The 11,952-nt window shown below is 61.2% G+C and overlaps 1 protein-coding gene across 4 annotated transcripts in view; it reads left to right on the forward strand.

Moving 5' to 3' along the window:
- Positions 1–8,596, forward strand: part of TNRC6C (trinucleotide repeat containing adaptor 6C) — a 64,401-nt gene extending 55,805 nt beyond the window's left edge. For 3 of the 4 annotated variants that reach the window (XM_036034202.1, XM_028520557.2, XM_036034201.1), the window contains 4 exons: positions 1,016–1,216; positions 1,794–1,864; positions 2,179–2,318; positions 6,189–6,549. In XM_036034202.1, the coding sequence (XP_035890095.1) occupies positions 1,016–1,216; positions 1,794–1,864; positions 2,179–2,318; positions 6,189–6,549 (773 nt within the window). Of the gene's footprint in view, positions 1–1,015; positions 1,217–1,793; positions 1,865–2,178; positions 2,319–6,188 lie in introns of all 4 variants that reach the window. The other variant, XM_036034200.1, reaches the window with a different exon arrangement.
- The last annotated feature ends 3,356 nt before the right edge of the window (positions 8,597–11,952 follow it).

Here is an 11,952-nt window from a genome sequence, read left to right on the forward strand (position 1 = left end):
CGGCTCTTTGCTGCCCGTGGTTCCCGGGGGAGGAAGTCGTTTCCGTGTGCCGTAGCATCTTACTGCAGATGGGGGGTCTGCACTGGCTCGTTCCTGCTCGTGTGTGTCCTCTGCTACTTACAAGGGGGTGCGCTCGGGGAGCTTTGCTGCTCCCCGCACCATTTAGCTGAAGAGGGGAGGCAAGAGGGAGCCATCTTCCCTGCATCCAACGTTGCTTTTTGGCATCTCTTTTCCTGCTCAGCGACACGTTTGCTAAGATTAGCATTTGCTTATTGTGGGGTCACAGTGGCCTGCGGTGACCAGAGTTGGAGAACTGCCCATGGGGTTTGTTGTCCTGGTCACTGTGGTGCTGTCTGGGGAGCAGTGACAATGACACCTCCACCACCAGCGCCTCCCGTGCAGCTGGTGAGGCAGGCACCCAGGTGTCTGCACCTCCTGGTCGAGCCCTGGCCGCAGCAGGGCCTGGGGCTGATGGGTGTGACCGGTTTTCTTTTTATGGTTCCCCAAAGAGACTTAAACATGCCCCCCACCCGGGTGCCAAGACGCCCAACTGCACGGCCGTTGGGGTGGCTGGGCCGCCCCAGTGCCGCAGGGCGACAGGGCGGGCGCGTCTCAGAGCCGTGGGAGGTGACGGCGCAGGCGGGCTGTGCAGAGGGTGTGGCTCTGAGCGGGGCTGAGACGAAGAGAAGCCACAGAGGACACACGCCGCACCCCTCGGGCCCCAGCCTGGACCGGCGCGTTGCCCCCGTGTCCTCCCAGATGCGTCCAACTACACACACGCTTGGCGTGAGAGCCGACTCGCGCTCGGCTCGTTTAGCGCGTTGTTGGTGCAGTGTCAGCCGCACTGGCCGGGCCGACGCTGGATGGCGCAGGCGGGGGTCCGAGAGGGCGGTCCCGTGCTTCTCGTGGGGGGGCCTGACTGCGGCCAGCGAGCCCTCGGGGGGCCCCAGGCTCTGCACGGACCCCTCTCCCCCACGAACGCCTGTGCCCGTGTCCTCGCCCTTCGCCCCTCCAGGGAAACTGTCAGACATGAAATCGACGTGGTCCCCCGGCCCCGCCTCGCACACGCACACGCAAGCCTCCCTGTCCCACGAGCTGTGGAAGGTGCCCAGGAACACTGCTGCGCCCGCGCGGCCGCCGCCCGGCCTGACCAACCCCAAGTCCTCCTCCACCTGGGGAGCCGGCCCCCTCGGCTGGACCAGCTCTTACTCCTCGGGTGCGTACCGGTTCCTGTGTCCGGACGGGGTGGGGGAGGCGGCTCCGTGTCCCCTCGGCTTGCTCTCGGGGGGGCGTGCCTGCGCCCCTTGGGAGCACCCTGGGCCCCGCGCCAGCTGCCGACGCTCTCAGCATCAGCCCTGGGCGAGGAAGCCCACGCGGGTCCGCTCTGAGCGGGCAGGTCCAGCGTCTCGGCACACGCAGGGGTCCCATGGGGTCCTGGGGGCAGTCCCGTGGACACTTCCCTGGAGCGCAGGGCTCTCCTGGCCAAGCACAGACCCCTGGGGTGAGACTCCCATCCTCACACCGCAGCTCAGTGGCTCCCCTCCGGCGCCCTCTGCTGGCCGGCAGGGATGGGAGATGGGCACGGGGCGCCCACGACACTGAGGCCGGCGAAGCTCGTCCCCTCCTGCCGATCATAGATAGCCCTGTGCTTGGGCTCACGAACACGTCTCTAGGGGTGGGGAGCCGGGGGCAGCCCTGTTTCCAGCCCCAGGGTCTGCGCAGCCACGCTCCGTGCCGGTGGCTGCCCGCACGCAGGCGGCTCGTTGACCGAGCTCCTCCCTGGCCCGGGGCAGGTTCTGCCTGGAGCACGGACACCTCAGGAAGAAGCAGCAGCTGGCTCGTCCTCCGCAACCTCACGCCCCAGGTACCGTGGGGGCGGGGGGAGCACCCTGCCCCTCGAGGGCCCCTGCCCGCCCGCAACACTGTCTTTGCACTGGGCACCTCATTCGGGGACGGGGGGCGGGGCACGGGCAGCAAGGAGTGGGTGCGCCCGGGGGTCTTGGAACCCTCTGTGGAATTACTTAGGTTCCACTCTCCAAGTCACGCATAGTAAGCCCTTTCGGAAAGAGACGTCTCCCCAACACTCAGCGCGCCCGATCCCGTGTGCGTTTTCTTTGAAGAGCGTAGCGGAAGAGGTCCCGGGAAGCTCGTTACCGCCCCCTGTGCTTCCTCAATCAGATCGACGGCTCCACCCTGCGGACGCTGTGTTTGCAGCACGGGCCGCTGGCCACCTTCCACCTGAACCTGACGCAAGGCAACGCCGTGGTCCGCTACAGCTCCAAGGAGGAGGCCGCCAAGGCCCAGAAGTCCCTGCACATGTACGTGCCCCCAGCGGGGTCGGGTCTGGGGTGCGGCGGGCATGCCCTTGGGCTGCCGTGACCGAGCGCCACCGGCACACGGGCACGGTCCCTTGGTTCTGGGGCAGGGAGTCCGAGGTGTCAGCAGGGCCGGCTCTTCCCGAGGCCTCGCTCCTGGGCTAGCAGATGGCCGAGGTCCGTGTGTCCGTGTCCTCACCTCCTCCTCTTACAAGGGCACCAGGCAGAGCGGGCCAGGGCTCACCCTGATGTCCTCCTTCTGCCGCAGTTGTCTCTTTAAGGACCGCTCTCCAAGTACAGCCGTACGCAGCGGTGTTGGGGGTTAGGGCCTCGACACGTGATTTGGAGGAGACACCCTTCACCCTGCAACCGCAGCCGAGTGGCCGTGGCCATGCCCCCCTCGAGGGAAAGGCCCAGGAGAGGGGGCGTAGAGCCCGGCGATAGAAGACACCCTCCCGGCCCCCGGGGAACGGCGGGCGTGCAGCCCGCTCGTGTCCCCTGCTGGGCTTACAGCCCCCGCTTCCCCCGTTCAAGCACGGGGCTTTTAACTTTAATTTTTTTGTGTGTCTAGAGAGCGGGAAAGTGGTGGGGGGGGGAGAAACATCCACGTACAAGAGAAACATCGATCGGTTGCCTCTGGGGGCCTGGCCTGCAGCTCAGGCCTGTGCCCTGACCGGCGACGTTTCTGTGAGCAGCCGGCGCTCAGCCCCCGCGCCGGGCACAGCGGCCGGGTTTCCATCAGACGTGCTCAGACACCTCCTCAGTGACCGCGGGTGAGGTGCCGGCCCGGGAGCAAACCACTCTGAGCCTGGGTGATGCTCCGGTTTGCTTGTGCGTTTACATGCGACCTCGGGGCGTGCTGTCCACAGCACACGCCGTGGCCGCTGCGAGAGTCCACAACGAGACGCAGTTCACGCCGGTCCGGGGCGCGGCCGTGGTTGGCAGGAGGCACGGGAAGCCCTCGGCGGAGCTTCTCCCGCAGAGAGGGTGAAGCCGGGGCAGGGCGGGGCAGCAGTGCAGGCGGGGCGGGGCTGCGCACTTGCCCAGATTGTGAAGATTTTCTTCATGCAAGGTCATGTCATCTGCAGGTGACAACAGTCCCACGGGTTCCCAGTTCGGGTGGCTTCTGTCTCTTCACCTGGCTGCTCGCTGTAAGGGCCCCAGCGCCGTGTTGAAGAGCGGCAGTGAGAGGGTGCCCCTCTGGTCTAGAGGGAGAGCTTCCCGCCTCTCGGCGTGGAGCGTGCCCACGGTGGGCTTGCCGTGCAGCCTCTGTCCCCTCCACGCCCTGCCTGCTGGGGTGTTGATCACACGTCACACGCTGTTTCCGTATCCGTTGTGATGGTGATACGCTTGGATCCTTCCTTCTGTAACGTGGTTTGTCACGCGTATGGGTTCGCAGGTGTTGAGCCCTCCTCATCCGAGGGAGGAATCCCACTTGATCAAGGTGCATGACCCTTCTACTGTGCTCCGGAATTTGGTCTGCTAGTATTTTGTTGAGAATTTTTTGTACCTGGCTGAGTTCTGGTCGAGATGGAGGCATAGGTAAATGTGCTTTGCCTCTGGTACAACTGCAGAAAAAATTACAACCAGGACTCAAAACAAAGAGTGCCCAGAAGTGTCAGGAAATCGAGCCGTGTGAGGGTCTGGCAACCGAGGACGTAAAGAAGCCGCGTTCATCCACACGGGCAGGAGGCGCGGACGGCCACAGGACCGCACGTCGCACCCTCGCCCGTGGGGGACAGAAGCCGGAAGGGCCGCCTCGGGAGCGAAGGGTCCCGCGCCAGGAAGGGACGTTCGGGAGACTCCACGTGAGGAAGGGCCCAGCGGCGTGGGCTTGGAGCTGACGCAGACCCGCCCCGGCTGGGGTTCAGCACCAGGCGACAGCCGGAAGGGAGGGCGCCCGGCGCCTTTGGGGAGTGAGTGAGATGCCTGGAAGCGGGGTGAGTGCAGGGCGAACCCCCAGAAGCCCAATGGGAAGGTTGTCCCCTCTCTGACCCGCCCCCGACCCAGAGCCTCGGAGCACTGACGCAGACCGCCCACCCTGTGCCTGCCTAAGGCTCCGCCCACCCCACCCAGTCTATAGGCGCCCTTCCTGCGCCAGCCACACTGCTAAGACGGGGAATCGGAGCAGCTCTCCCTCACACACAGAAACAAACTCAGGGAGGCTGCCGACTGCGGAGACAGGAAACATGGCCCAGGTGAAGGGACAGATTGAAACTCCAGAAAAAGAACTGAACGAAACGCAGGTGACCGACCCGTCGGATGCAGAGCTCAAAGCACTGGTGACCGGCATGCTCGGAGCGCTCCCTGAGCACGGCCGTGGCGTAACGGGAGTCCCAGGCAGAAAGGAGGGCCACGCCAGGTGGAGCAAAGGGGCCAGCAACGGGGGGGTGATGGCAAGAGTCAAGCCAGCGGTCTGGGACATGAGGAAGAAATAAGCATTCAGCCACAGCAGCAAAAAGAAAAAAGAATTTTTAGAAAATGAGGATACTGGAAGAAGCCCCTGGGACATCTCCGGACTGACCAACACCCGAGTCGTGGGGACGCCGGAGGAGAGGAAGGGCAAGAAACCGGAAACTGAGTTGAGAAGATAAAGAACACTTCTCTAGTTTGGTGAAGGAAGTAGACACGCGTGTCCGGGAAGCACAGAGAGCCCCAGAGAGGGGCTCAAAAGGACCCGCTCCCAGACACTTCACAGTTAAAATGTCGAAGGGTAAAGGTGAGGAGAGGATCCTAGAAGCAGCTAGAGAAAAGGAGACAGTTGCCTACAGAGGAGATCCCATCAGACCGTCAGCTGCTTTCTCGAAAGAGACCTTGCAGGCAAGAAGGGGCTGGCGATAGGTGTTCCAAGTCACGAGAGGCCAGGACCTGCTCTGCCCCCTCAGGCTGTCACTTAGAGTGGAAGGGCCGGTGAGGTGCTTCCCAGACAAGGGGAAGCTAAAGGAGTTAGTTCATCCTCACCAAGCCCTTATTACGTGAAACGTTAAAGGGACTTACTTAAGAAAAAGATCAAAACTGTGAACAGTAAAATAGCAGCAAATTCACAACAACTGAAACTGAAGAGCAAACTAAACAAACAAGTGGAACAGGAACAGAATCACAGATACGGAGGTCACAGGGAGGGTCGTCAGCGGGGAGGGGGGGAAGGTGCAGGGATTGAGAAGCATAATCGGTAGGAACAAAATAGACGGGGGGGGGGGGGGGTCAAGAATAGCATAGGAAATGGGGAAGCCGGAGAATTTGTGTGCACGGCCGTGGGCGTGAACTGGGGGGGGGGGTTGCTGGAGGAGCGAGGACGCCAGTCGGGGGGTGGGGGGACAAAGGGGACAAATGGGACCACTGCACTAGCATAGTCAATAAAGCGTGCTGAAGAAACTGTCCGCATCTGTGTTTAATCCCCAGGGATGTCTGCCCACGGTTCGCCCCCAGGGCCCCGTCTGCTTTGGTGCCGGGGTGGCACCAGCCTCACGGAGCGAGTGGGGGGGCCGTCGCAGGAGCGGGGGGAGGGTGGGTTTCAGGCCTCCGTCGTTCGCCCGCAAGACCGTCCGGTCCCGGGCTCCTCCGCACCAGGGCGGTCCCCTCACGTGCTGCTGGTCTGTTCGTGTTCTCCGTTTCTTCACGACACGCTTGTGGTGGGGCGCGTGTTTCTAGACCTTGGTCCCTTTCTCCCGGGTTTCCCAGTGGGTTGGCCCGAGCCGTCCGCACGGCCCCTCGGGCACGGTGTGTCTCCGAGGTGTCGGCTGTAACGTCTCCTCTTTGGTTTCCTACTTACTGGAGCCTCCGTTTGTCTCCGCGGCTAGTCCGGCTGCAGGGTTGTCGGCGCCGCTTCTCTGGGCAGAACCGGGTCTCAGCTTTGTCGCTCTTCTCCGGCAGGTGTGTCCTGGGAAACACCACCATCCTGGCGGAGTTCGCCGGCGAGGAAGAAGTGAACCGCTTCCTGGCCCAGGGCCAGGCGCTGCCGCCCACCTCCAGCTGGCAGCCCGGCACCGGGACCGGCCAGGCGCGGCTGGGCGCCGCGGCCAGCTCCCACGGCCTGGTGCGGAGTGACGCCGGCCACTGGGGCGCCCCGTGCCTGGCCGGCAAAGGGAGCAGTGACCTGCTGTGGGGCGGGGTCCCCCAGTACTCGAGCAGCCTGTGGGGCCCGCCCAACAGCGACGACGGCAGGGTCATTGGGAGCCCCACGCCGCTGAACACCCTGCTTCCCGGCGACCTTCTCAGCGGGGAGTCCATCTAGGACCGCCAGGACCCCGCAGGCGCCACAATCATCAGCACCGGGGCGGGACGCGGACCCTCTCCAGGCCGGGCGTCTCGGAGGACCCGCTCACCGCGGCCCGGCAGCCCTTCCAAGTACCTCTGCCCAGGACTGAAGACGGACCTCGGCGCGGCCCTTGCGAACTGTCCCGGGACGGTGCGGGCCGCGCCTGGCCGGCGTCCCTCGCCAGTGACAGGACGCTCCTCATGGCTTTTCATTCTGTGTTGTCTCACGTTCGTGTGGCGTGTCGTCGTTTTGATTTTTTAAGTATAAAAGCTGCTTAGAATAGTTCTATCATGAAGGGCACTTTTCAGATTGTGGGCTGGAAAGGGTTATTTTATCAAAGGGGGGGAGGGAGGGGGGAGGGAGGGAGACGAGAAAGCCTATTTAAAACGAGCCTGTGACGATTATGCACATTACCAGAGGCGGACCCCGCGATCGGGGAGCCGGCGCTCGCCACCGGGCCGCGGCCCCGCGAGCGGGGCAGGAGGGGCGGCCTGCCGTCTGTCCTCCGTCCCCGCGGGTCCGCCCACGCACATTACCCTTGTCTCATTGCTTTTCCATGTCATTGTTTTTATCCCAAAAAATATTTTTTAAAAGTTTAAAAAAAAAAGACATATCAAACATGCAAATACTTGAATCCAGCAGGCCATAATGAAATGTGAACACTTTCTAAGTCTAATTCTACACTTCCAGGTCGGCATCCGTACGCAGAAACAGGCTCTAGGAGAAATTTCTAAGTTCACAGCCTATGTGTGTGTGTGTGTGTGTGTGTGTGTGAGTGTGTGTGTGAGTGTGTCCAAACAAGCGAGTGTGTGCGCGTGCGCATGTGCACGCCCCCGTGTCCGTGCGTCCAGCGTGAGAGGGCCTGACCGCGGGCCTCCCCTTGATTCAGTGTCTGCTTCTCCTCGGGCGCCGGTCCGGCGTCCGGCGTCACTCGCTTCTCGCTTTGCACTGAGTGCCCCGCGCCTCCCCCGGCCGGTCCGCCGCGGGCGGACGAGGACCCGCAGGCCAGGGCCGCGGCACTTCACGTGTAAATGTTTACTCAAGGACTCTGTTCTCGCGTCTAGAACTTACTTACCGTGTGTATCTCTGGAGAAATAATATGTGTACCTACCTTTAGCAGCTTTTTATTGCGGACTCATGCAAGAGAACTATTACCAGAGTATTGCACCATTTTTCCACTCGGAGTATCAAGTTCAAGAGAAAGACTGTTGCCGGACCGCGGCCACGCGCCCTCGCGGAGGGCGGGCGGGCGGGCGGTCCCGCGGGAGGAGCGGAAGCGAGCACTTGGACGTGGGTCGTGACTGCTTTCGGAGGGGCCCGTGGTGGGGGCTCCTGCCTGTTTACAGACCTTTTTTCTCCTTCAGACTTTAAAATAAAAAATTTTAAAAAGGAATTTAAAAAAAAGAAAAAAAAAAGACTTCCGTCGTAAAGTAAAGAAACCTATTTTCAGAACGCAGACGCGCTGCTTCAGAGCTCTGGGATCGAACAGTGTTGTTCCCCCCCGGCCGTCGCCGGGGGCCCTGTCGGTCGCCCCCCTCGGCCCCGGCAACGAGGCGCTGTGGTCACTGTCTTGCACATGCGGAAGCGCGCTCAGGAAAGCCGGGGTTCCCGAGGGGCGGCTCCACACCGTTCCATGTATTTTGTAACCCAACTCCTAGCACTGAAGATGTTATTAAAAAACAAACAAAAAAAAATACATAAAAAAAGAAAAAAGAGGAAAAACACACAAAGAAGAAAAGTACCTAATCTCTAATGTGTAGCAGTTACATATTTACCAAATAATGGACTCAAAAGAAATAGATGTTTGAAGAGTGCTTTATATATTAAAAATTGCTTTATGTTTTAAAAAAAAAAAGAATCAATGTTTTGATTGTTTTGCAAGAAAGAAAGACAATGGCGTAACATACCCTCACGTATGTTTTAAAAATATATATATATGAACTCTGTGCTCCCTGCCTGCTCGATCAGGAAACTCTTGTGCATTACATTTTTTTTAATTCGCTTTTTAATGGTTTTATCAAAATGAAACAAAACAAAAAAAAAAAAAAGAAAACACAAACAAGCAGCAGCAGGCCCCGCGGAACTGAAGCGGGTCCCCGGAAGCTGGTTTTCTAGAGGATCACGAACTGTGCACACCTGGGTCCCCGGCCCGTTCCCCGGTTCAGCGTGTGCGCGGCTGGACGGCCCGCCCTTCCTCGGAGGAGCCGCGTCTCGTTGCCATTGCGTGCACTCGCTGTATTTGATGTACGTACACCTGCCGAAGTGTATCAAGTGTGCGTGCGTGTGTGCACGCAACACGCGGCTCCCCAGGCCGCCGTTGGTAGCGTCGAGCTGTAGAGAAACTGACGTTTGAAAATTGGGGATGGGAATAAAGAATCTGTTTTTGTTTTTGTTTTTTTCTGTTGGGGTTTTGTTTTTTTTTTTTCCTGACCTCTCACTTTGAATGGAAGATTTCTAACTCTGAGATGAAGAGACAAGTTTGTGGCTTCTCATGTTTTTTCCTCATAGAATGTGATTGTTGAAGAACACACACCGGAAGTTGCTTTCAAAAGTACAACGCTTTGTTGAATCTTAATAAATCGCAATTTTTTTCTTGGCTGTTGAAACAAATGTGGTTTTTTTTTCTTTTTCGAAGGCAGATGTCATCCATGTTCACTCTGTATGTACCGAGAGGGTGTCGGCCTGCTGAGTGTGACAAACCCCCGTCTCTGTGGTGGCAGGCACCCTTCCCGTCTGTGTCGTTAGCCAAACACCGACGTCGCGTTCCTGGTCGCCGAGAGGGTGTCTGGTCGCAGGGTGGGTGTCTGAGCTCCGGCACCCGGCAGTGACCACTGCTTCTGGGGGGGCTGTCCCCCGAACAGCAACACCTGCCGCGGGCCTGGCCTCCACTCCAGGTGGCTCCCCGTCATTGTCATGGAGACCAGAGGCACCCCCAAGCAGACCGTGTCTGCAGCCGCCCACACCCACCTGCGACCCAGCCCGGGCGTCAGAAACCGGGGAGAGGCGAGCACAGCGACGGCCCTCCATGTTTCCCTGACGTCCGCACTGTCACCGCGGTCTTGCAGGCGGAAGTTCGAGCTCGGGACACTGACCGTGAGCTGCGGTCCAGGGCCAGTGCCTGCTCCATCGGGAGTAACAAAGCCAGCCTCTGGGAGACAGCCCCCGCTGCCCCGTGTGGCTCCTTGCTCCAGAGACCAGCAGACCGGCGTCCCTCGTCCCTCGCTCCTGTGCGTGAGTCCTTGTTTCAGCAAGAGCACGGGACGTGGTCGCCCCCCGGGCACGGCGGCGAGCCCCTGGCTCTGCAGAAAGTTGAGAAGGAAAGCACCGAGCGGGTTGCGTCCAGGAGGGAAAGTGCAAGGACCGAGGCCGGACGACGCGCCTGACCCTGAGAACCAGCGTGAGCCTGGAGGCACCTCCAGGGCCTGTGTGCGGTTACCACGGGCGCCAGCTGCCAGCACCCGGCTCTGGAAAACCAGCTTCACCAGGCGGCAGCACCGGCCCGGGGCCTGGGGGGCCGGGTGGGGCTTGGACCGACTGGGGAGGGCGAGGGAGTCGGGAAAGGGATCAGCTCAGAGCAGCGTTTTCTGACCGCACTGGCAGCGCCGCGGGGCGAGGCAGGGAGGGGGGCGGGGGCAGCCCTGTTCCCTGGAGAGGCGGAGAGGACTGGTGGTTCCGGTGCTGTGAGAGACGCCCTGGGAGCTGCGGAGGAGGCGAGCTCGCGTGTGCCAAGGAGGCGGGAGGACCCCGAGGCGCTTCAGAAGTCGTCACGGGAACGCCACGTTCCGGACGGGCCGCAGACACCCGCTCAGAGCTCCTGGCGGGAGCACAGCCCGCCAACCGAACGGCTCCACCCGTCGGTCCTCGGCAGGAGCGCCACTGTCAGGCTCTGCTTGCATGTGGCTGTCCTGGAGCGGCAGCCCCTGTGGCCGGTGCCCAGGCCTTGGGGGAACAGGCCACCGAGGCCCGGGGTGTCGATTCGGGCTGGACGCAGCGGAGCAGCGCTTCTCCGGTGTTGGGGCCCTTTGGACGTGTTCTGGGCCCACGGCCCCAGGCTCTTCCGTCCCCCCAGCTCGGTCCCTCTGGGCAGCCGAGGGCGAGGAGCCGGCGGGACCCTGTCGCTGGGCTGAAACAGCTGTCCCCCTGCCCACATCGCAACGCCGGTCCCCCGGAGTCCGCCCGGTCTCGCCTGGCAAGAAGAGCAGACCCTCGGGTTTGGTTCTTGTGGCAAAACTGCGTGGTGCACACTGCCGAGCTCTGTGTGGGAGCTGTGGCCTTCGCCCCACCAGCCCTGAGGGCCAGAGGTCAGGCCCAGGGGCCACTGGGCCCCCCTCCAGTCAGGCCCGCACAGGCTGCCTCCCCCGCACACATTGGAAGCTGACCGGCCGTGGAGGACCGCAGCCCAAGGCGGAATTCCTCCAGAAGACTTCTGCTCTCAGCCTTTCAGATGATTGGGGGAGGCCCCCGCCCCTGGCAGGAGAGGTGGTCTCCTTGAAGTCACTCAAACGAGCTGCAGGGTCCCTGCGCAGCGACACCTCGAGTAGCGCTGGAGGAAGTAGCTGGAATCACTTCCCAGGCAGGCCTGTCCCCGGGGTACAGAACAAACAAGGGGGGCCTGGGACAATACACTATTACTGAAAGAAGCCCCCCAGGTCCGTCATGTCCACCACCAGAGGAAAGATGTCTCTCAATGCCAGGGATTGTGAAAAGGAAAGGAAACGTTTATTTAATGCTGTACAGACTTACAGTAGGGGCCTAATGTCTGCACCAAAAATCCTAAAGTCCCTTAAGGCACCCACAAACAGACACAGTCCTTCCTTCCCCCTTTACCCAGTCCAGAGCACCGCATCTCCTAAAGCTGCGGGGGTCCCTACTCTGGCAAAGGCACGTGGTCCTCTCTCCCTGGACCACGGAGTCTCCACTCCGTCAAGGCCACGTGGTTCTCTCCCCTAGGGCCGCGAGAGCCTTCACTCGGCTAAAGCTGTGTGGTTCTCTCCCTCCAATGGGTGCCGCGTCTCAGCTTAAATCCCAGCGCCAATCTTCCTCTGAAGCCCCATTTCCGGCTCCTCTCACAATTGGCTGCAGCTGCCAGATTCTGGGCAGGTGTGGCCCTGTGGTGTGGAGCCAATTATCTCCAGGCTCTTCTGGGTCTTACTACAGGTCCCTATTTGAGGCTCCCCTCCTGGCTGCACCCTGTCACACCCGTCTGTTCCAAGTAGCTCGTCCTGACCTCAGAGTGGCTCTGAGGCGGCTCCGTGGGTCGTGACTGACTGACGCCATCAGTTGGAAGTGGTCACCTGGTGCCCGTCACTGGAGGGAGGCATCTGGCCAGGTCTGGCCCAGAGACCTGAGGTCAGCCACGCTCTCCGGACTGCCCAGTGC

The sequence above is a fragment of the Phyllostomus discolor genome, chromosome 8 (genome assembly GCF_004126475.2).
Source record: "Phyllostomus discolor isolate MPI-MPIP mPhyDis1 chromosome 8, mPhyDis1.pri.v3, whole genome shotgun sequence".
Lineage (NCBI taxonomy): Eukaryota > Metazoa > Chordata > Mammalia > Chiroptera > Phyllostomidae > Phyllostomus > Phyllostomus discolor.